General features: G+C 37.7%; 1 protein-coding gene across 1 annotated transcript in view; it reads right to left on the reverse strand.

Moving 5' to 3' along the window:
- Positions 1-16,970, reverse strand: part of BACE2 (beta-secretase 2) — a 101,898-nt gene extending 84,928 nt beyond the window's left edge. The window contains exon 1 of the mRNA XM_043997426.1: positions 16,623-16,970. Within this exon, the coding sequence (XP_043853361.1) occupies positions 16,623-16,970 (348 nt within the window). The remainder of the gene's footprint in view (positions 1-16,622) is intronic.
- Positions 16,971-26,205: the final 9,235 nt, after the last annotated feature.

The following is a 26,205-nucleotide window of genomic DNA, read 5'->3' on the forward strand; positions in this document are numbered from 1 at the left end:
TTTGGTTCCACAGTACTTCAATTATTTCCTTCTGGCTGCTTGCAATATTTTCTCATTGACCTGGGAGCTCTGGAATTTGGCTATAATAGTCCTGGGAGGTTTTTGTGTGCTTTTTTTGTTTTTGTTTTGTTTGTTTTTTAAAGATCTTTTTCAGGAGGTGATCAGTGGATTATTTCAATTTATATTTTACCTTCTGGTTCTAAAAGATCAGGAAAATTTTCCCTAACAATTTCTTGGAAGATGATGTCTAGGCTCTTTTCTTGATCATGGCTTTCAGGTAGTCCAATAATTTTCAAATGATCTCTCTTGGATCTATTTTCTATGTCAGTTGTTTTTCCAAGGAAATATTTCACATTGCCTTCTATTTTTTCATTCTTTTGGTTTTGCTTTATTGTGTCTTGATTTCTCATAAAGTCATTAGCTTCCATTTGCTCAATCCTAATTTTTAAGCAATTATTTTCTTCAGAGAGTTTTTTTACCTCCTACTCCACTTGGCCAATTTGGCTTTTCGAGCTGTTGCCTTTTTTTTTTTTTTCATGAACCTCCTGCATCCCTGCATCACTCTCATTTCTCTTTCCATTTTTTTCCTCTACCTATCTTACTTTATTTTCAAAGTCTTTTTTGAGCTCTTCTATGGCCTGAGACCAATTCATATTTTTCTTGGAAGCTTTAGATGTAGGAGCTTTGACTTTGTTATCTTCTTCTGAGGGTGTATTTTGAACTTCCTTGTCACCAAAGAAACTTTCTAGGGTCAGGGTTTTTTTTTTTCTGTTTGCTCACTTTTCCAGCCTATTTCTTGACTTTTAACTCCTTCTTAAACTGGAGCACTGCTTCCAGGGTGCACTGTCCCAAGCTTCAGGGGGTCCCAGGTGGTACAATTTAAGGAGAGGCACTTTCCCCTCTTCCCTGGCCTGTGCTCTGGTCTGCAAGCAACCACAGGCCTGCTTGCCTTCTGACCTGGAAGAGAATTGGGTTCTACTGTGACTGCAAACTCTGGTGTGCCTGCATCCCTCCCCAACCTGGGCAACCATTCAGTACTGTGACCTGGATTGTAGCTCAGGCAAAACAACAGAGTTCTACCTCAGTGCTAGAAGAGACCCTTGTAATCTCCCCCTAGCCAACTGCTTGACCACTGGTGGTGGTCTGCCTAGGGATGGGTCTGTGCAGTATGGTATAGAGTTGTACTCCATTCTCACCCTAATACAACAGATTTTTCCTGTCAACCTTCTAAGTTGTCTTTAGCTGGAAAATGATTTCACCCCATCCTTTTGTGGGTTCTGCTGCTCCAGTAATTGTCTTATGGAGTTATTTGAAGGTATTTGGAAGGTTCTAGGGGAGCACTTGGGGAAGTCACTGCCTTTCTTCTGCCATCTTGGTCCGGTCCTGAAACTTATGTATATTTCAATTCGTAATGACTCCCCGCTTCTTCCATTGTACCCTCTCTTACAAAAATAAATAATTATAGATAAGCTAAACTAATTAATTGGCCATATCTGATAATATATGCCATATTCATGCAAATATTCCACAATCTCTCTACTAAGAGAAGGGGGACCTGTTTCACTATCAGTCCCCTGAAATCAGAATTAGATATTTCACTGATTAAAGCTCTCATGTCCACTTAACCCCAATTGCCTAACAAAAAAAAAAAAAAAAAAAAAAAGCTCTCATGTCTTTCATAATAGTTTTCTCTGAAGGATGCATTCTACAGCTTCTTCTCACCACATTTATATTTTAAAATGTTTCAACAGTTATGTTCAAAAGAAGATATTTCATTGAGGATACTGCTTATTATTAAACATGTACTATTAAACAATGTGATACTTCAAAAAGGTGAAGAAATCTTGAAATGCTTAAGGAAAAGTATGGGAATACATATAATTATATTCAAACTATAAAAAAGCAGAGCAGACTGTCTGGGATGTCTTCTTATGTTTCTATGTTAAGGTCACAGAGGATGAAAGTTGCACTGTCCTAACTAGCAAGCCAAGACAAATATACAAGATGCTGTTTAGCATATATTAACACATTCATACTGACTCTAAACAATTATGCTTCTACTGTGCAGAAGAATTACTACTATTGTTACAGTTAAAGTTTTCTCCTACCCCTAAGCTAGAGGAGAATCACCATTTCAAGAATGTACCCAGTATTGGCATGGAGGTGGAGTTTTAGAAACAATACTGCTATTGTAAATGCAAATGGTTCCTTTCTGGTAAACAGCCGAGTCATCAGTACTATTGTAATGCTACCCAAAGTGAAGTTGGCAGAGCAGAAAGTATTTCTAAGATTCATTTACTCATTGTGTTAGAGACTTTGCTTCATTTTCCTGGGTTTGTCCCTTTCAGTTATAACATTCTGTGATCCAAGAGGCTAGCAACAGTATATTGAAAAGCAAGTGACCTTTAATGCTATGGGCAAAAATTCCAAGTAGAAAACATTAAATGAACAAATTCAAATTTGGCCTAAAACTATTTCTAATTTTTAGGAATCATCTAGGAATCTTTTTTCTTGTAAACTCAATCTAATTAGAATTTCTATACAGCTGCTGAATGATTAGAAGCTATCTTAGAGAATGTTAAAGTGAACCTAAGATGTTTTGAAGATGGAGAAATATGGGAAACCATTGGTAGTATATTCTGAGATTTACTTATATAGGAGGACTACACTATGGGGATCCACATCAGGCATACCATCCAGTTGTTACATTGTGGGAATTCATCTGTGATTTTGTGGGGTGACTCTGCATTGGCATGGACCAGTGAAGAGATCTTCCATTTGGGATTTCTTGAATTCCCCTTGAATCTCTACTAGCAAAATAAATAAATAAATATTTCAAAAGTTGACAAGTCAGACTATTTTCTGTGAAATAATTTTGATTATCTTAATATTTAAGTATTACACGTTGATTTACTATACTTAAGAATTACAAACATGAACACTATTATGAATAATACAGATGTAACATATCTATACCATTGGTGCTTAGCCATGTAGACAGAGACAGAGTTAATTTCTCTTACCTAAGAAATAAAATAGCAAGGCTCCTTTAAGAAGTGGTATTAAAAGTATAGGGAAATGTGAAGTATTTTTAAAAAAAATATGAAGATACAAATAAAATTTTATCTATTTCTATACATTACCTAAGGACATGGAACATTCCAAAATTCCTAGTAGGGTAAAGGTTTCAGAGAACAATTGGAAACTGACAATAAAATCACTTACAGAAGTAAAGAGGATACTTTATAGAGTTAAGTAAATTAAGGTGGAAATATCTACATAGAAATGATTAAAATTAACCTAAAATACAAATCCAATAAAATGTTAGAAACAACTACAGATATTATTAGACTTTTCCAAACCACAGACCTAAATTGGGATTTTTCTCAGAGTAGGAGCCATATTTCCTTTGGGAATAAACATGGGACATTTGGATTAGAAATGTAACTGAAATCTGTACTGAAGTCAATATTGCAGAGTAGAAGGAAGCAGTTTAATGTCTCTACCACCAAACTCTTCAAAAAGATCTAGAAATTTCACCAGACTTAATCCCAATGGGGAAATCCAAGATAAAGTCACAATGAGTCATTTGTTTATAATAGGTATAGATAGAGATATCAGTGGTTATTGGGTATGACCAGAAGCTCACTAGCTGGGGATTATTATCATGTATCAGAATAAACAGAGGCTCAAGACTCACACAGGGGCTAATACACATACCAGAGCACCTCGGTGGAGACAAGTGCCAACTGGTAGTTTTACTGCCTACTATCTGTTCCCAGGTCTAATATCAAGACCAAAGTTAGAAAGAATGCTGGAATAATGAGTAATTTTTTTAAAGAATTTCATCATAAAAAACTGTCATGGCGATAGGAAAATTCAAGACATAAATTCAGGACAGGAGAATGAATCCAAAATATATATAAGCAAAGCCTCAAAGAAAAAAAAAAGTGTGGTGATAATTAAAGTAGAATTCCTGGAAGAAATGAAGATCTTAAAAAATATCTTAAAACATTTCTGTCAATGAAATGAGAATTCTTGGGGAAAAGACTGGAAAAGAAATGAGATGTATGGAAGGAAGAATTAGAAAGGGCAAGAATTGGCACAAGCTGTGTAAAATCTTACCCAAGCAACAAACTCCCTGATAATTAGAATGGACTTAATAGAAAGTAATGACTCCATGACACCAAAAAATATTAAAAACAAAGTCAAGACTGAAATATAAGAAAATGTAAATTATCTTATAGCAAAAACACCTGCCCTGAAATATAGATTAAATAGAAAAACATTAAGAATTATTAGATTACTTGAATGCTATGACCAAAACAAGTCTAGACAGCATTTTAAAAATCTTGAAAGAAAGCTGCCCAGACCTCTTAGAAACTGAGACCAAAGGGTAAATTGTAAGAATCCATGCATTATCTTCTAAGAAACAACAACAGCAACAACAAAAACAACAAATGAAAACTTTCAAGAATATTATTACCCAAATATAGACCTCCCGGGTCAAAGAAAAAATACTGTGGATAGAATTTAAGTACTAAGGATCACATAAGATTTAGCAGCTATTACTATAAAGAAGCAGAAAGTTTATAATATCATATTACAGAAGGCAAAGGATATAAGTGTATAATCAAGGATAACTTAGCCAGCAAAACTGAAAATAATACTAATGGGGAAAAATGGATCTTTAATGAAATAGGACTTTCAAACATTCCTAACGAAAAGACCAGAGCAGCTAGGTGGCATTCCCTAAAGTTGCGAGGTCCTGAGTTCAAATCTAACCTGACACTTAACTAGTTGTATAACCCTGGGCAAGTCACAACCCCAGTTGCTTTAAACATCCAGGACCATCTCCAGATGTCTTGATACATATCTTGCCACTGGACTCAGATGGCTCTGGAAGAGAGAGTGAGGCTGGTGACTTTGCACAGCCCTCCCTCAAAGAAATCCAATTCACTGCAAGTCATGACACCACCTCCTGATGTCATGGTCCTCTTTGAGACAGAAGAACAAACAACAATGAAAAGACTTGGGCTGTATAGAAACTTTGAAGTTCAAATATAGCAGTTAAGGGAAACAAAAAAAGTGAACATCAACTCCTTATAGTCTAATATGGGGAAATACATGTATCTTTACTGAACCCTATCATCATGAGAAATCACAGAGAAAGTCTAATTAGATAGAGATCTCATAGTAGTTTGGTTACATCTTGATTATTTTAGGAGAATGGAAAGAGAGTGGAAGAAGATACAATGCAGGAAGTAAGGGAAAAGATTAGGAAAAGTTACCTCACATAATCAGGGTATGCATGTTGACATTTATACAAACATGGAGGAAATTTGTGAGGGGAGTGAAATTCACTCTCATCTAAACTGCTCAAAGATGGCTACAACACACATTCACACACACACACATGAGTACAAAAATATATTTCACTTAACATGGGAATAGGAGGGAAAGAGGATGAGGGTGATTTAGTGGAATACTTAGGGAAGGAATTAGTCCTAAGCAAAACTATTTTAACTAAAGATGTACAAAAATATTTATAGCTCTTTTTGAGGTAGCAAAGAATGGAGATTGGAGGCATGCCCATAAATTGGGAGAGAGCTGAAAACGTTATGGTATATAAATATAATGAGATACTACTGTGTTGTATGTAATGATGAAGGAGATGGGATCAGAGAAACTAGGTACAACTATATGAACTGATGCAGAATGAAATGACCAGGACCAGGAGAACAATTTATACATTGATAACAATATCGTAAAGACAAACAACTTTAAAAGAATTAGGAACTCTTATCAACAACCATGGATACTAAGTACTAAGAATGAAACATGCTGCCCAACTCCTGATAGAGAAATGAAGGACTCAAAAGTATAGAATGAGACATGTAATTTTTTTTAAACATGGCCAATGTGAAATTTGTTTTTCTTTACTATATATGTTTATAATAGGGGTTTTGTTTATATTTTGTCCTCATTTGTGGAATATGGGTGGTGGAGAATGCAGAATTTTTCTAATTAAAAAAAATCTAATTTAAAAGAAAGACATGAAACTGAAGCCTAACAATAGTAGCAAATGCCCAAAATAGAGAATACAGGTAGATTGTTTAAAAAAAAGTCTTAAAGGTAGAGTGTTGGAAATCAATCAATAAATATTTTTGACATGCTTACTACATACCAGTCACTGTGTGGGGACACAAAAAGAGGCAAAAGACAGTCACGGCTTTCTAGAAACTTATAATCTAATGGGGAAAACAACATGCAAGCAAATATCTACAAAGCAAGCAGAAATAATTAATAGAGAGTAGGCACTGGAATTAAGAAGGGTCAGGAAGGGCTTCCTATAGAAGGTGGGATTTTTGTTGGAAGTTAAAGGAAAACAGGGAAGTTAGCAGGTAGAGCTAAGAAGGGAGAGCATTCCAGATGGGAAAGCACCCAGAAAAAATGCTCAGAGCTGAGAGATAGATAGTGTCTTGTTCATTAAACAACCAGGAGGCCAGTGACATTATATCAAAAGTACATGGTAGGGAATAAAACACAAAAGGTTATGAAGGACTTTGAAGAGTATTTTGTATTTGATCCTGGGGGTAGGGGGAACACATGGTCAGACCTGTACTTTAGGATGTACCATCTCTTTGGTGGCTGAATAAAGGATGGATTGGAATTGAAAGAGACTTAAAGTTAGGAAATCCATTAATAGGCTATTTCAATACTCCAGGCATGAGGTGATGTGAAGCATTCTTTGGTATTGTGGGCTCAATGGCTGCACATTTTACACCTCTGGACTAGACCATTCTTAGTGTAACCAAGGATAACCCAAACTATTTCAAGAAAAACTACATTTTTCCATGTAAGGTGACACTAGAAATTTCTTTTGTTATAACTGTGGCTTGGATAGACATAAGAGTGACATATGTAATAGAAAAAAAGAATGAAGTTTTGGTAAATAAGAAGTTGAATTCCAGAATGGTAACTTTGGTAAACTGAAATGATCCCAGCCATATGTGTCATCCTGGATTCCAAATACATTAAAACTGACCTTTTCATCAAATAAATTAACAATAGTTCAGGTAGGAACACTATCATCAGGATACCATCAGAAAAAAAGTATTTTATGTTATAATCTTGGACTAGGCATAAATATGTTAAGCACACTTGGAGGGGGAATTGTTACTGGGTTCAGAGGAGTCTGATGCCCATGGAGCCAGTGTCAAAAATTAGGCAGTTACACGAAGTCCTTGTCTGTTTCCAAGAACCAAAACAAGATGACCAACTTTTTTTTTTTGCAGGGCAATGAGGGTTAAGTGACTTGCCCAGGGTCACACAGCTAGTAAATGTCAAGTGTCTGAGGTCGGATTTGAACTCAGGTCCTCCGGAATCCAGGGCCAGTGCTTTATCCACTATGCCAACTAGCTGCCTCAGATGACCAACTTCTAACAAAAAACTTTGTTCAGAAAATAGTAGAGAAAGTTAATAGTCTGTTACATTAGATTCTAAATTGAGAGTCCAATTAAAAAGAAAATTACAAAGTTATATGTACAAAAATGGTAATGTAACCAGGAATCTACTTGGTATAACAGAAGGAGTTACTACATTGAATCATCACTTCAAGTATACTGAAGTCAGCTAATTAAAAGAATGCTGCTGGGGCAGCTAGATGGCACAGTGGTTAAAGCACCGGCCCTGAATTCAGGAGTACCTGAGTTCAAATCCGGCCTCAGACACTTGACACTTACTAGCTGTGTGACCCTGGGCAAGTCACTTAACCCCCATTGCCTGCAAAACAAAAACAAAAACAAAAACAAAAAAGAATGCTGCTGTGAACAAAACAAAACAAAACAAAACAAAACAAAATGAACAAAAAAACCCTGTGCCTAAAAATCAATGGCTCCAGTTCAGATGATGATGATGATGATGATGATTTGATTACGTTTGATTACCTGATAGTCAAAGAAGAATGAAAATTGAAATGATGTGGGAAGACTGAATGAAAAATGTAAGAATATTTTATCCTACTTGCAGGGAGAGAAAAAACCTTAACTTTAAAAGGTCAAGGTCTCTCACTATCCAGGGCCATCTCCAGTTGTCCTGATATATATCTTGGCACTGCACCCAGATGGCTCTGGAGGAGGTGCTGACTTTGCACAGTCCTGCCTCACTTAAATCCAATTTGCTGCAAGTCATGACATCACCTCCTGATGTCATGGTCCTCTTTGGGAAACTAAGGACAATGAAAGATCAAACAGAGAGAGAAAAGAGAGCATTAATCAGGGAATTTGTTAGACTGCAATATTTAAAGATGGCAGAATGAAACCAGGAAGCTACCTGAGCTCTTCCAAATTTCCTTCAGAAACAATGTTAAATTAAGTCTCTCAACAGATTCTGGAGCTGCAAAACCTGCAAAAGAAATGGGAGTGAAACTGTCTTTCAATTTTAGAAAACCTAGAAGATTTTCAGAAAAGGTCTGTTTCATCTTAGTAAAAGGGAAGCACAACTCAGAGCAGAGGTTGTCTGGGCAAGCCAGCAAAAGACTCTTGGCCACAGCACAGACCAGAAGCTGAGGAGCTGCAGTCCCAGCTCAGCAAGCTAGTGGCACAGAAGGCCACTTGTGAGTCTTCCAGCCCCAATGCAGAAGGTAATCTTCTAGCTGGGGTATCTGCTACCCAACAGGCTCAATAGGCTGGGCCACTCCAGTAAGCAAGCTGCATGCCTCAGAGCATAAAGCTGGTGACTTGGCCCCTGGCTCCTAGCAAAAAAAGCTCTGGACAGTGCATGCTGTACTGCAGGAGCAGAATTCAACCTTAAAAGGCACAAAAGTGGCAAAAATATGAATAAGAAAAAAAAAAGAACCCTCACCATTGACAATTACTATGGTGACAGGGAGAATGAAAACATAAAGTCAGAGGAGGACAACAATGATAAACTGACTACATGTGAAGCTTTAAAGGGGAAGAATTGGTTTTGAGACCAAAAAGCCCTCTTGGAAGAGCTCAAAAAAGAATTTATAAACCAAATAAGAGAGGTAGCAGAAAAATTTGGAAAATAAATGAGAATTATGCAAGAGAAAGTCAATAGCTTCAAAAAAGAAAATAATACCTTCAAAATACATTAGGAAAAATGGAAAAAGTGGTGCAAAAGGTGACTGGGAAAAATAATTCCAGTGGCAGTTAGGTGCCGCAGTGGATAGAGCACTGGCCCTGAAGTTAGGAGGACCTGAGTTCAAATCTGGCCTCAGACACTTGACACTTACTAGTTGTGTGACCTTGGGCAAGTCACTTAACCCTCATTGCCCAACCAAAAATTAAAAAAATAATAATTCCTTAAGAATCAGAACTGGACAGATGGAAGACAACAGGAAAAAGTAAAGCAGAATCAAAAGAGTATAAAAGTAAAAGAAAATGTAAAATACCTCTTCAGAAAAACAATATACCTGGAAAATAGAGCCAGGAGGAACAATATAAGAATAATCAAACTACCTGAGGACTATGATTTAAAAAAAATTATCCTAGATAGTACATTTTGTGACATTATCGAGAAGAACTGCCCTAATGTCTTGCAACCAGAGAAAAAAATTAGTCATTGAAGAATTCACTGATCACCTCCTGAAAGAGACTCCAAAAGGAAAACTCCAAGGAATATCATACCTAAATTCCAGTACTATCAAGTAACAGAGAAAATACTGCAAGTAGCCAGAAAGAAACAATCTAAATATCAAGGAATAACAATCAGAATTACACAGTTCTTGGCAGCTTGAACCTTAAAGAATCAGGGCAAAGGAACTGGGATTACAACCAAGAAAATATGTATATTCAATGAAAATCTCAAAACTGAACAGAAAATTCAATCTACAAATACAAGATTCAAAATATGCATGAAAAGATAAAAAAGCGGAAAACATGTTATTCTATAAGGTCAAAATATTTCCATCTCTAGATGGGAAGATACTTGTAACTCTTGAGAATTGGATCTTTATTAAGGCAAATAGGAGAAGTACAGACAGACAGAAGGTGTAGGTATAAGTTGATTCTGATGTGATGATATTAAAAAAAAAGGAAAGAGAAGGCAGAATGTGATAAATCACATCAAAGGAAGAGACACAGAAGACCTATTACAATAGAGGGAAAGAAGGGAAAGGTGAGCATTGTTTTGACCTTACTATCATCTGATTTGGCTCAAAGAGGGAATAACAAACACACTCAATTTTGTATAGAATTTCATATTACCCTTTAGGGAAGTAAAAGGGAAAAAGTGAAAGAAAAGGATGGGGTACTAATAGAAGGGAGGTTAAAACTAGAGGGTAAAGGAGAAAGGACAAAAGGGAGGTAGAGCTGATAGAAGGGAGGGCAAAACTAGCAATTGAAAGGGGAAAGGACAAAAGGGAGGTGGGGCTGATAGAAGGGAGGGTAGACAGAGGTGGACAGAAATAAAACACTAGGGAAAAGGGACAGAGGGAAAGAGAAAAGTACAAAGGGGGAAAAATAGGATGCAGGGAAATACACAGTTAGTAATCATAACTGTGAATGTGAACATGAAGCAATAAAAATTATGTGTAATAAAGTGCCATGGAGCATAGCCAAAATGGCAGAGGGAAGGCAGTGACTTGTCTGAGTTCTCCCCAAAACTCCTCCAAATACCTTCAAATAATGTCATAAGACAATTCCTGGAGTAGGAGAACACACAAAAAGACAGGGCCAAAGACAACTTAGAAGGTTAGCAGGAAATGTCTGTTGTACCAGCATGAGAGTGGGGAACAGCCCAGCACAGGCTGTGCCAGTACAGACCCAGCCACAGCATAGACCCAACCACAGCCACAGAAAATCAGGAGCAGGCTTAGGAGCCTCTGAATCACCATCAGCAGCAAATGCTTCTGGAACTCAGCCAACAGATGGCAAGGGGGTCAAAAAATTGGCCACAAAGAGATTACAGGGATGTCTTTGCTAGCACTGAGGCAGGACTCTGTTGTTTTGCCCATATGCAGATCCAGGTCAAAGTCTTGGGTGGTGGTCCCAGTTAGAGGTACAAATACACAAGAGCTTGCAGCCACAGTTGAGTGGGATTCTGTTCATAGTTCCAGGGCAGAAAAACAGGCCTATGGATGCTTGAAGACAAGAGCACAGATCAGGAGGCCATAAATCTTACTTATATTATACCACCTTGGAAGAACTATAAACTTATAAATTTATAGAAGTATCTCTGAAAACAACTGCACAAAGTCCCTGAAGCTTGGGACAGTGTGCCTACCACCATGGAAGCAGTGTCCCACTTTAACAAAGAGTTAAAAATAAAGAAATAGGCTGGAAAAATGAGCAAACAGAAAAAAAATGCTCACTCCAGAAAATTTCTATGTTGACAAGGAAGATTAAAATACACCCTCAGAAGATGACAGAGTCAAAGCTCCTACATCCAAAGCTTCCAAGAAAAATATGAATTGGTACCAGGCCAAAGAAGTGCTCAAAAAGGATTTTGAATATAAAGTAAGGGAGTTATGAAAAAATGGAAAGAAAAATGAGAGTGATGCAAGAAAATCATGAAAAAAATCAATAGCGTGGAAAAGGAGACACACAAAACATACTGAAGAAAATAACACCTTAAAAAGCAGACAAGGCGAAATGGCAAAAAAGTCAATGAGGAAAAGGATGCCTTGAAATGCCAAATTGGCCAAATGGAAAAGGAGGTACAAAAACTCTCTGAAGAAAATAACTCCTTAAAAATTAGGATTGAGTAAATGGAAGCTAATGAGTTTATGAGAAATCAAGAATCAATAAAGCAAAACCTAAAGAATGAAAAAAGAGATGGCAATGTGAAATATCTCATTGGAAAAACAACTGACTTGGGAAATAGGTCCAAGAGAGATAATTTGAAAATTATTGGATGACCTGAAGGCCATGATCAAAAAAAGAACCTAGACATCATCTTCCAAGAAATTTTCAAGGAAAATTGCCCTGATATTCTAGAATTAGAAAGGAAAATAGAAATTAAAAGAATCCATTAATCACCTCCTGAAAGAAATCCTATAATGAAAACTTCCAGGAATATTGCAGCCAAATTCCAGAGCTCTTAGGTCAAGGAGAAAATATTGCAAGCATTCAGAAAGAAACAATTCAAATGTTGTGGAGCCACAGTCAGTATAACACAAGATTTAGCAGCTTCTACATTAAAAGATTGGAGGGCTTAGAATATGATATTCCAGATGGCAAAGGAACTGGGATTACAACCAAGAATCACCTACCTACAAACCTAAGTATAATCTGGGGCAGCTAGGTGGTACAGGAGATAAAACACCAGCCCTGGATTCAGGAATGCCTGAGTTCAAATCCTGCCTCAGACACAACATTACTAGCTGCATGACCCTGGGCAAGTCACTTAACCTTCACTGCAAGAAGTTCTCTTTAGGGGCAGCTAGGTGGTATAGTGGATAAAGCACCAGCCCTGGATTCAGGAGGACTTGAGTTCAAATCCAGCTTCAGATATTTGACACTTGCTAGCTGTGTGACCCTGGGCAAGCCACTTTACCCTCATTGACCCACAAAATAAAACGAAGCAAAGCAAAACAAAACAAAAACAAATGAACAAACAAAAACTATGTATCATCCTTCAGGGGAAAATATGGGAATTCAATGAAAGAGAGGACTTTTGGGCATTATTGATGAAAAGACTTGAGCTGAATAGAAAATTTGACTGTCAGATACAAGACTGGAGAAGCATAAAAAAGTAAATACAGGGAAAAATCATAAGGGATATTAAAAGGTTAAACTATTTACATTCCTACATGGGAAGATGATACTTGTAACTTATAAGAACTTTCTCATTATTAAGGTAGATGGATGGAATATATTTAGACAGAGGGCACAGGTGTGAGTTGAATATTAAGGGAGGCTATCTTTTTTTAAATCATAAAAATATTTTATTATTTTCTAGTTACACGTAGAGATAGTTTTCAACATTTGTTTCTATAAGATTTCTAGTTCCACATTTTTCTTCCTCCCTCCCCACCCTGACCTCTCTCTAAGACATCAAGCAATCTGATATAGGTTATATATGTACAATCACATTAAACACATTTCTGCATTAATCATGCTGTAAAAGAAGAATCAGAAGAAAAGGGAAAAACCTCAAAAAAGAAAAACAAAAAAGTAGATAGAGTATGGTTCAATCTGCATCTAGATTCCACAGTTCTTTCTAGACTTTTATAATGATGATTATGTAAGGTAACTCTGAGTTCATAGATGGATAATTCAGTCTAACATTTATCATTTTCTTTTTTTGTCATAGCCAAATGGATAGGTACCTCAGAGTAGTTTTAATTTGCATTTATCTAATCAGTAGTGATTGAGAACATTTTTTTTCCTATGGCTATAGATATCTTTAATTTCATCACCTGAAAACTGCCTATTCATATCCTTTAACAATTACTCAATTGGGGAATGACTTGTATTCTTATATATTTGATTCAGTTCTCTATATATTTTAGATGTGACCGTTATCAGAAACACTGTTTATAAAAATTGTTTCCCTGCTTTCTGCTTTCCTTCTAATCTTGTTTGCATTGGTTTTGTTGCTGTAAAACCCTTTTAATTTAATGTAGTCAAACTGATCCATACTGCATTTCAAAATGTTCTGTATCTTGTCTTTGGTCATAAATTCTTCCCCTCTCCCTAGATTTCTGCCATACTATTTTCCAATTTCTCCAGAAAATAGTGAGTTCTTATCCTGTAGGATAATATCTTTGAGTTTATTAAACAGGCAATTGCTGTATTCGTTTATGGCTGTGTTTTGTATGCCTAACCTATTCCACAGATCCATCTCTCTATTTCTTAGCCAGTACCAAATAGTTTTGATGATTGCTGTTTTATCATATAGTTTTTGATCTGGTACAGCTAGGCCACCTTACTTTTCATTTTTTCCATTAATTCCCTTGATATTCTTGAACTTTTGTTATTTTGTTATTATTCTTTCTAGCTCTATGAAATATTTTTGGTAGTTTGTAATGGCACTGAATAAGTAAATTCATTTAGGTAGAATTGTCATTTTTATTTATGAGCAATTTATATTTTTCCATTTGTTTAGATCTCATTTTATTTGTGTGAAAAGTGTCTTGTAATTGTGTTGATATAGTTCCTGGGTTTACCTTGGTAGGTAGACTCCCAAGTATTTTATATTGTCTACAGTTATTTTAAATGGATTTTCTCTTTCTATCTCTTGCTGCTGGACTCTGTTGGTCATATATAGAAATGCTGATGATTTATATGGATTTATTTTGTATACTGCAACTTTGATAAAGTTGTTAATTGTTTCAAGTAGTTTTTTTAGTTATTTCTTTAGGATTCTCTAAGTATACCATCATGTCATCTGCAAAGAGTGATATTTTCATTTCTTCCTTGCCTATTCTAATTCCTTCAACTTATTTTTCTTCTCTTACTGCCAAGTCTAACATTTCTAGTACAATACTGAATCATAGTGGTGATAATGGACATCCTTGTTTCACCCTCAATCTTATTCTGAGTGCTTCTAACTTATTGCCATTGCAAATAATGCTTGCTGATGTTTTAAGATAGATATTGTTTTTTATCTTAAGGAAAGCTCCATTTATTTCTAAGCTCTCTATTGTTTTTACTAGGAATGGGTGCTGTAAGCTTTGTCAAAAGCTTACTCTACATCTATTGAGATAATCATATGATTTGGGTTAGTTTTCTTATGGATGTATTAAGTTATGTTGATAGTTTTCCTAATATTGAACCAGCCCAGCATTCCTGGTGTAAATTCCACCTGATCACAGTATGTTATCCTGGTAATAAATTGCTATAAGCTCTTTGCTGATAATGTATTTAGAATTTTTGCATCAATATCCATTAGGGAGATTGATCTATAATTTTTTTCTCTGTTTTTGAATAAACAAGAGATAGAGAGCAAAGTGAGGTATAAAAATGATTATTTTGATTACATTAAATTTAAAAGTTTTTGTATAAATAAAACAAAATTAGCAAAGATCAGAAGGAAAGCAGAAAATTCAGAGAAAAATTATAGTTTCTAGGATAAATATCTCATATCTCAAACATATAAAGAACTTTGTCAAAACTATAAGAATATGATTCATTTTCCAATTGATATGAACAGGTGGTTTTCCAATGAAGAAACTAAAATAATTTATAGTTATAAGAAAAAAATGCTCTAAACCATTATTATTATTATTATTATTTTTGGTGAGGCAATTGGGGTTAAGTGACTTGACCAGGGTCACACAGCTAGTAAGTGCCAAGTGTCTGAGGCTGGATTTGAACTCAGGTCTTCCTGAATCCAGGGCCAGTGCTCTATCCACTGCATCACCTAGCTGCCCCCTCTGAACCATTATTGAGTAGAGAAATGCAAATTAAAATGACATTGAGATATCATTTTACACCTATCAGATTGACTAAAATGATTGAAAGGGAAAGCAAAAAACATTGAAGGGGATGTGGTACCATTAGAACACTAATTCATTGTTGATGGAATTGCGAACTGATCCAACCATTTTGGAGAGCAATCTGGAATTATGCCCAAAGAGTTATTAAACTATCTACACCCTTTGACCCAGCAATACCACTACTTGGTCTATTTCCAAAGATGATTAGGGGAAAAGGAAAAGAACCTATATGTTCTAAAATGTTTATAGCAGCTCTCTTTGTGGTGGCAAAAAAACTGAAAATTGTAGGGATGCCCATCAACTGGGGAATGGCAGAACAAGTTGTGGTATATTATTATGATGGAATACTATCATGTGATAAGAAATGATGGAGGGCATAGTTTCTGAAAAACTTGAGAAGACTCATATTACCTATTGCAAAGAGAAGTGAGCAGAGCCAGGAGATCACTTACAAAGTAATAGCAATATTGTAATGATGATCAAATGTGAATGTTAGCAACTTTTGATCAAGATAATGATCCAAGATAATTCCAATGGACTCATAACAAAAAAAATGCTATCTACCTCTAGAGAGAGAATTGATGAACTCTTGAGTGCAGATTGAAACATACTTTTTAAACTTTATTTTTCTTGTTTGTGTGTGTGTGTTCATTTGCAACATGGCTAATATGTAAACTTGTTTTGCACGATCTCACATGTATAATTGAAATCAAATTGCCTTCTCAAGGAAAGAGAAGGGGCAGGAGGGAGGAAGAGAATTTAGAACTAATCTTTTTTATAATGGTTGTTAAATTTTTTTACATGTAATTGGGAACTATTTTACGTAATAAAATATTTTAAAAATATATTTACTCATTTAGGGAGTGAAAGAGTGGTGGATTGGGTGTGGGGAAGGAGGAGAACGCATCGACTTTACAAAAAAGTTCACACACTCCTCTAAGCTAATAATTGTACAGAACTTTGATTTCAGATCCTTGCAATTCAGCTCCTACATGTTCTTCTCTAGCCCAACACAACTTTTTGATTCATAACAGGCAAAAACTAAACGCAGGAAAGTCCCTGAGCAACAGGAAGACAGGTACTTTCAAACCCAAATGATCGATTTTAAATGGCCTAAATACATTACTTCCAAGAATTGCCTGGGAACCGAAAGGAAATGTGTATCATGGGTAGGGGCAAGTGATGACAGTATAGAAAATAAATATCCACTTACCTTCTGTGGCGGGGTCCCAATAAACATCTCCAGGTAGTAGCCCCAGCCAGCGTCCCCTTTCAAATTATCTATCATGGGTAAGAAGTTGACCAATCCCCTAGTAGGGTCCAGCGCCAAAGCCAACCCTTCTGCTGCCACGTCTCGCAGGCGTCCCTCCGACTCATTTCCAAGTGGTGCAGCTAGCGATGCAGTTACTGGGGGTGGGCGAGGTGAAGACCTATTTAGCTTGATTGGGGAGACTTTCAGGGGTAAGGTGAAGGGAGTTGGCGCCTGAGCCAGAGCCTGAGTGGTCCAGAGAAATAGTAGCTGCAACAAAAGCAGTAGTTGTGTCTCCGCTAAAGTGCACATTGGTAGCAGCTCCTTTGGCTACTTTGCTGGAAACAAAAAGTAGGAGGGAGGCAGCCACAGCTAGGCTCGCGGGGCTGTGGTGGGAAAGGAGGAGCTAGCATGGGAAGACTTCCCAATTTCTTCCAAACCGAGCCTCACCCCCTGGTTTCACCTGGCTACCGAGAAGTAGAGGCAAAGCTTTTTTTTTTTTTTTTCCTTTCAGCTCCCGGAGCTGACCGGCAGTAACTATATCCAGTACTGAGCAGTCTTTCCCCACCCACTTTTGTTTGTCTTTCTCCTCCTCCCCTAAAAACAACAAGTCCAGGGATTTCCCAAGACTGGAACTAAGACTCAGGCTTGAAGGGTGTGAAAAAACATTCCAGAACTCTTAAAGGGACGAAAACCTAAATTTTTTCCAATATTAGACATGCTTCTTCATGTAGTTTGCGGGAAAAGAGCCAGTCTTGCACCGCAACTCATAGAAGCCTTCCAAGGACAAGAATACCAGCACACACCAGAGGTAAGACAGGAACACCTGCCGAGTCACTTTTATAGCTTGGTAGGTCAACAGTCTTTTTGTGCTCAAGGATGTCGACAGTTTCCGGCTTTCTGGCTTAAGCTGACTCCAAGTTTTTGTCATAAAAGCAAACATTATTCTCATCGTCAGGATGATATATTTAGAGGTATGGGGTCTGTGAGTGGAGCTAGGCTGAGGAGAGTGGTATAACAAAACGAAAACTTTGAATGCTGCTGACCTTGCCGGTGCCTACATTTGGTGGTCCTATTTTTCCCTCTCTTCCTCCCCCTCTCCCTCCCCCTCCTCCCACCATTTCTGGACTTGTATCTACTGAAAAAAAGAACCTTTCCCTTACTTTTCCTAAAACCAGGTGTTGGCTGTCATCCAATGTGTAAATATAAATGTTTTAAATTGTACTTATGTAAAATAGGATAGATAGTGCTCCCTCTAACTCACCTTAGCTAGGGGAACTTGTAAAACCCTTGAAACTAGAACCCCACCAAATGCATTCCAAAATGCAATCCATGATTTCTGTTTTATTTAATTTATTATTAGCTTAACAAATGGGAGGAGCAGTTACACAAATATAAAATGGGAATAGAAAAAATATTTCAGCCTACCAATTAAATTATGTTAGTTATATTACAAACAAGTTTAATGGACACTTCAGGCTAGATGACAGAGTGATCAGAAGCTGGGCAGCCCAACATTTTCACTACTCCAGAACAGGTTAAAAAAAAAAAAAAAGAACACCAGAAAAATGATCAAGAAATCTAAAGAGAAACTACATAGGTCTGCAGAAAGAAATTGTCAGAAGCCTGTAGATATGGGAAAAGGTTCAGGAAGAAAATGTGGGTGTTGGACCATAATTCATGGAAGCCTTCCCGTATAAGGACCAGAGAAATTGTTTACCTAAGGACAAGAAGACCAGCACAGACCAGAGTTAAGGCAGGGGCACTTACTATGTCATATACCTCAGACCAGAATCAGTATTTCAGTCTAGTAGATCAATAATCTTTTTTCACCATAGGATGTTGAAAGTTTTCAGCTTGCTAGCTTAAGCTGCCCCTATGTTTTTGAAGAACATAAACAAAGTAGTCAGTAGCAGGAACCTATAGGATACAAATTAGGACCAATCAAGCCCCTGTTTTTCTGTCTTATCCAACTCTTTGTGATCCTCTTTGGGGTTTTCTTGACAAAGATATTGGAGTGGTTTACCATTTCCTTCTCCAGTTCATTAAACAGATGAAGTAACAGGTAAATGGGGTTAAGTGACTTGCTCAGGATCATACAGCTAGTGTCTGAGGTCAGATTTGAACTCAGGAAGATGAGCCTTCCTTACTCCAGACCTGAAACTCAATCCACTTTACCACCTGCCTTACCTTTCATTTTAGAAGTCTGCAAAGTCCTGCCCTGACACAAAAACCCAATAGAAGAAGTAAGGCCTGAAAAATAAGTAAACAAAAGAGAGTGATGATAAGCATATGGATCCAGACAGGCCTGAGATACAAAGCCCAAAGAACATTTCAACATTTACAAGTAAAACCTCAAAGAAAAACATAGTTTTCCCATGAGACCTACTAGAATTCTTGGCAGAGATGAAACAAGAATTTTTAAATGTTAATAAAATTTAATCAAAGTTATACAGGAAAGAATTAAAAATGAAATGAGAACTTTGGAGGAAAGAAATGGGAGGAGAGTAAAGAGTTTAGTACAAGAGGTCTAAACCTTTCCAAAGAAACAGAATCCCTGAAAATTAGAATGTATCAAAGACAATCAATGATTCTATGAGGCAGCAATGAATAATAGAAAAAACAATGAAGGTACTAACCCCCCCCCAAACTGTCAAAAACAAATGATTATTAAACAGGTCAAGGAGATATAATCAGTCAATCTTTGGACTATTTGCAAAATGCAACCCAAAATAGAGTCTCAATACCATATTTAACAAGAAATATTAGAACCAGAGTGTAAAGTGAAAATAGAAACAATTAGTCATTTCCTGAAAGAAAACCAAAACATAAGCACCCAGAAATGTCATAGACAAAATATATTGCTTCCAGATCAAAGGAAAAAATACTACAGACAGCTAGAAAGAAAGAGTTCAAGTACAAAGGAGCAATAGTCAGAATCACAAAATACTTGGTAGTTGCCACTTAAAAGGAGAGGAGAATTTGGAAAAGAATATTCAAAAATACAAAAGAAAATAAGTTTACAACCATAAAATACTTATATGACAAAACAAAATAATCGGGGGTGGGGGGGTGGGGCGTGGATTTTTAATGACCTAGAGGGTCCAAGTATGCCTAATGAAAAGGTCTAAGATGAGAAGATACTTTGAAAGGAAATCAGAAGAATCAAGAAAAACCACAAAGAAAAATACACTTCAGCAAGTGGAAAGGATGGTAGAGTATTTTTATTTTAATAAAGGAAGAGAAAACAAATATTCCTTCAGAACCATAATATCTTTAGTGGTTATAGAGGGAGTTATATAAGACAGAAGAAATAAGACAGAAAACCAGGAAGTTATGTTGTTATACTTTCATGATCTTGATGGGAAAAAATTATTGAGACAAAAGATAAAAGGGGATAAAATTTATTACCATATATAATTGGAGTATCTGAGAAGAAGATTCTAAAAACATGGAAGCAGTGGGTATATCAGAAATCACATGTACCTCATTTTCATTTGAAGAAGACAAAAAATGTTTCATGGACAGTTCAAATAAAATGTGAAATGTCTGATTAGCAGTCCTACCAATTGCTTTATATTCTAATAAGACTTAAAAGTGTCAACATCACAGTAGATTATAACAGTAGCTAAAAAGTCAAGTAACAAAAAATAAATAATAATATTAATAACAAATAATTATAAGTAATAAAAGTAAGGTCATTCCGTTAATGCATACTGTGAGTCTTTTATATTTAGCATTTATTTTGTGTGTTCTTTCTCAAAGCTATTTCACTCATGATTTATATTTCATATTGAATACCTTTATTATTCCCCTTGAGCCTCCTCCAATGTGGTCTGAGCTAATTCTTTTGCTTAAAATATATTAAAATTGTCCTTGAGACTTAGCTTAGAGCCAGGCTGTTGATTTTGCTTGCTAGTCCCCTGAGATCTAGCTTTTTCCTCAGCTTTACTGGTGAACAGTCATGGACAACCAGGAAGCAAGGAGGCTACATTCAGCTGAAAAAAGAGGGTGTCTTTGTTGACTGTACTTGTTGAATATCCTTTTCCTACTATGGTCAGGTACATTTCCATTTATTAATCATGAATGAACCATATATATGTGTGTGTGTGTGTATACACATATATACATACATATCTGATTTAATTCTAATCTCAAACTTAAATTACTAGAATAATGACCCGAAATATGGGGAAACATGAGACATGAGTCATTACTTAAGCTTTTGATTTATATATGGTCAGTTCAGTCTTTCAGGAAGAGGTGGGAGAATGGTGTGGAAGGAAGTTTCACATATTATATTTTCTAACTTGTGTTCCTAAGCAAGATTTTTCCCCAGAAATATAAAAGCTTGTCTTATTTTGCCACCACCTAGAGTTTCTCCTGAGAACATAATGTCATGGGGTGCAGAGCACCCCAGAAATTCTCTGGGGCACATCAAGGAACCTTCTCCTTGAGAAACTAAACCAGAGGATAGATAACGCCTAGAGAGATAAGCTGAACCAAATCAGACTGAGCTAGCTTCTGATTCCTACCCTTCATTCTGGTCTCCCTTACCCTGGGGAGATAAATTTGGGTGTGGCTGCGGCCTTTGTGTTCTGAAGAGGGATCCATAGCCACCCCTCACCCAATTCCCCCAGCTACCACCAGTGAGGGATGGTCCTCTCTCACTAAAGGAACTTTTCAGGGGCAGATGGTCCACCCCCATCAGTCCTCTATAAAAGTACCTTCCAGTCTCCTGTTCGAGGAGATTTGGTACCTCTGAGCCATGTGCTTTGTGCCTATCTCCCCATGAAAGTCCCAGGATTTCTTTCATGGTTTCCCTCCCCCCACCCTTCCCTTCCCTTGCTCTAAATAAACTACCACCTTATTCTAACTACTTTTGTGTGCAAGAGGGTGTAATTCTTTAAAGAGGAATTCCTAAGAACCCCAACCCTACCCCATTTTCCCCCCATTACAATAAGAATTTAATATGTTTTTATCTCTATAGAAAGGGTGGAAATACTTTCAGCTGCACTGCAAGCCCTCAAACAGGCAATACATAAAATATATTAAATATAGGATATATATAGGATATATAGGATATATAGGATTGTATGGAGCAAACTGCCTCAGTTTACCCAAATAACTCGAGGAGACCACCAAGTCAAGCAGAGACAGATTTATTACATTCCCATAGGAATGGGCAAGTTCAATACCTGAACAGTGCCAGCCAATACATTCCTTGACCTTATATAGGAATGTTGGCCAGAGGGGAAGTCCCCACGCACACTAGGTTGAGCTCACACTCTAACATCCAATCCTGTCTCACCCAGGGTGCGTGTTCAGCTCGTGACCAATGTATGGAGACATGCATACGTGTTCCAGGAACAAGGGGGAACAAGGTCAAACCAAAGGAAGAGGAAACAGGGAAGTGACAGTCAGATGTTTCAGATCTCACAGTTCCCACCGACTCCCCCCTCCTGGCCCCGTCCCTAAAGATACTCAACCCGAACAACAGGAAGAGTCACCCAGGTGCTTCAGCATTGTTAAGGATGACAGGGTTAAAATCCATCCTTGGCTATGCCGGGAAGTCAAAGAAACAGAACAAAGAACAAAAGAATAACACACTGCTGGGACCCTAGGGTCAAGGGGACTCCGCCCTGAGAAAAAGAGACATGTCACTTAACATCTGGTCTCAACTCAATTGCTGCATCCTGTGCCAAGCCCCATCCTTTTTTCTTGAGTCCTGAGTATTGAATTGGTGGGCAAACTCCCTGTCCCACTGACTGGGGTTCTGACACATGATGGATTGCAGACAAAACTAATATGTAGCTGACAAGTGGGGAGACTGAGCAGAAGTAAAAATACTGTTAATTGGCAATAAAACTTAAAGGAGACAGTGAGAATTTGACAAGCAATAAACTTCTAAACTAACTATACTGGGGCAGGGCTGGGTACCTTCCAGACCCCATCCTCAGAGTTTAATCTGACTCAAATCCATAATCATATCATACAGGATCAACAGAAAAAAATATGAAGGATTTGGACATGAGAAAATGGTCAAAATAACTTACCTCTTCCAGTGAACCTCACCCTGTGTTTCAAGGACCTGCACAGTCCTCCAAAATTTGAGTATTGCAAAGGATAATTCTAATTTGAAGAAAAAAACTTGGGATTGCTAGATTTTCAATGAACCCATTCTTCCAGTAAGCCCTATCTCTCTCCATGGACCTAGAAAGTCCTCCCAGACTTACTATCCTGGGGTTAAGCCCTACCATTAAAGAGAAACTCTGAAAATATCTCAAGTCATCTTTTCTCCCCAAGACCTGCAGAATTAATATAATTCATCACATAAGTCAAGGGCAAGATCTGGGTTTGTTGCTCCATACTCTGATTTTGCCCCTTGTTGCTTTGATGCTTTCTATTTGGTTTCCCTTAGGAACTCAATTCTTCTTTTCCATCCAAGAATTGAGTAGTCTTAGAACTATTTTGACATCTTGCCAGAGGGCTAGGGATTGTAGCGAGATAGCAGTATGGTAATACTTAGAGGAGCCCAGATTTCTGAAAAACATTCAGGTAAAACTCCACAAATATACCAGATTTTTAAAAAATCCCCCATCCAGTATGAGAATTCACAAAAGGACTTCCAGAATTCTGCTGAAGTCCTAAATAGAGACATGACACGGTATATTAAAGGTAGTTGTGGTACAGTACAAAGAAGCCCATTTCTACAAACAGGGTAGCCCTGGAATCCTGTGTCACCAGGAGAGAGGCCTCAATCAGAGACCAATGTTGGGATTGCCAAGGAGACTCAAAGTACCAGGGGAAGAGTCCCAGCAGTGAGGTATTCTCAGAGCTCCAGCCACAATGGAAGAAAGCATTCAGCAGTACTTAGCACAAAGCATGTAGGCAGCTTGACTCTGTACTATAATTGAAGATAAGCCAAACAATCCATGCAGCAGGTAGGGACTTTTCTTAGTGTCATGGGGAAAAATGGGGTAAGGGTAGGGGTTGGGGTTCTTAGGAATTCCTCTTTAAAGAATTATACCTTCTTGCACACAAAAGCAGTTAGAATAAGATGGTAGTTTATTTAGGGGCAAGGGAAGGGGGTGGGGAAGGGAAACCATGAAAGAAATCCTTGGACTTCTCATGGGGAGAGAGGTATGGAACAAAACACGTGGCTCTGAGGTACCAATCTCCTCAAGCAGGAGGCTGGAAGGTCCTTTTATAGGGGACTGATGGGGGTGACGATCTGCCTGTGGAAAGTTCCTTTTGTGAGGGAGGACCATCCCCCACTGGTAGTGACTGGAGGAATTGGGTGAGGGGTGGCTATGGATCTCTCAAGCCATCTCTCTTTTCAGGACACAAAGGCAGCAGCCAAACCCAAATTTATCTCCCCAGGGGTATGGGAGACTAGAATGAAGGGTGGAGATCCCAGAGTTAGCTCAATTCAATCTGGTTCCATTTATCTCTCTAGACATATCTGCCCTCTGGTTTAGTTTCTCAAGGAGAAGATTCCTTGATGTGCCCCAGAGAATTTCTGGGGTACTCTGGGCCCCATGACATTAGCCACCACACTCACAACAAAACAAGGCCAAGACAAGAGAAAAGGAGCAGAGTCAGACTCAAGAACAAACCTGAAAACCAGATGCTGAGGCTACTAATATGAGTAACATTAAACAACTTGGACTGAGAGATGCTCATGCAGTAAACCCCAAAGAAGCAGGTCATCTTAAAACAAGACCAAGTAGATCCTCAGGGGAAAAAAATCCTCTCCCCAAGGACTAGAAGAATACCTGGAGGAAATGAAACAAGAGATAAAAAGTAGAATAGATAGGAAGTAAAAAATGTCAAGGAAATAGGTGGCATGTTGGATAGAGAGCTGGACTTGGAGTTGGGAGGCCTGAGTTAAAATCCAACCACACTAGCTGTGTGACTCTGGGCGAGTCATTTAACCTCTGTTTGTCTCAGTTTCTTCATCTCTAAAATGGAAATAATAACAGCACTTGCCTCCTCGGGTTGTTGTGAAGATCAATTGAAATAATAATTGTAAAGCACTTAGCACAGTGCCTGGAGAATAATAATGAATTGATTGTTGTTGTGGTGGTAGTTGTTGGTTGTTATTATTGTTTGTGGTTTTTTGTGTAATGGTGGAAATGGGGTACGGGTTGGTGGAAATTGGGGTTCTTAGGAATTCCTCTTTAAAGAATTACACCCTCTTGCACACAAAACCTAGTTAGAATAATAGTTTATTTAGGAGCAAGGGAAAGGAAGGGTGGGGGGAGGGAAACCATGAAAGAAATCCTGGGACTTTTCATGGGGAGATTTGGCATAAAGCACATGGCTCAGAGGTTCCAAATCTCCTCGAACAGGAGACTGGAAGGTACTTTTATAGAGGACTGATGGGGGTGGACCATCTGCCCCTGAAAAGTTCCTTTAGTGAGAGAGGACCATCCCTCACTGGTGGTAGCTGGGGGAATTGGGTGAGGAGTGGAGGACCATCCCCCACTGGTAGTGACTAGAGGAATTGGGTGAGGGGTGGCTATGGATCCCTCTTCAGAACACAAAGGCCGCAGCCACACCCAAATTTATCTCCCCAGGGTAAGGGAGACCAGAATGAAGGGTAAGAATCCCAAGCTTTCTCAGTCTGATTTGGTTCAGTTTATCCCTCTAGGCATTATCTATCCTCTGGTTTAGTTCTCAAGGAGAAGCTTCCTCGATGTTCCCAGAGAACTTCTGGGGTGCTCTGCACCCCATGACAGTTGTTTGTTGTTATTGTTAGTTGGTGGTTGTTGTTTGTGGTTTGTTGTTGTTGTGGTTTTTGTCTTGTTCTTGTTCTTGCTCTTCTTTCTTCTTATTATTCCTAGATACACATTGTGTTAGCAGTTATGCTCAATCTTCACTGTCTGGTTTACATGAAAGTGAAGTTCATGAGATGTCGCCTTCCTCCATATTATTCTTCATTTTATTTTATTCTAATACATGAGATTTCAGTCAGTCAGTCAACATTTGCTAAGTGTCTATTGTGTGTCAGGCAATATGCTAAGTGCTGGGGATACAATAAAGACATGACAGTCTCTGCCCTCAAGCAAATCAGGATATAATGGGGGAGACAACACATGAAAAAAATGCTAAAAAGAGCAGGGAGTGAGGTTATACAGTTGTAGAAGCATGATGAAGTCCCACAATTAGGGTGGCAAATGATCTGAGGAGGTGAGAGTTTAAGAGCTGATTTCATCTTGTAGAATGATGAGTTCCTGGGGATGATGAAGTCCAGAAAAGTCACTTGGTAGGAAATTATAAGAAAATTCCCTAGGTGCTTTCCTTAGATGGTAGGGGATCAGGGAGTAGTTTTCAGATATCAAATAAAACTCTTTTCTTGCTTTTTTTTCTTCCCTGATACAGTTCCTGATCACTCTCATTTCTGCTTTCTCTTAAGACCATCAAAGGAGAGCAAAACCATTCCCAGATTTTCTTTCTCTTTTATTAACCTTTTACTGTGACGCTTGAATACATTTAGATTTTAAGAACAGGTAAACAATCATCCCCACCTAGTTCATGACAA

The sequence above is a fragment of the Dromiciops gliroides genome, chromosome 3 (genome assembly GCF_019393635.1).
Source record: "Dromiciops gliroides isolate mDroGli1 chromosome 3, mDroGli1.pri, whole genome shotgun sequence".
In the NCBI taxonomy this organism is placed as follows: Eukaryota; Metazoa; Chordata; class Mammalia; order Microbiotheria; family Microbiotheriidae; genus Dromiciops; species Dromiciops gliroides.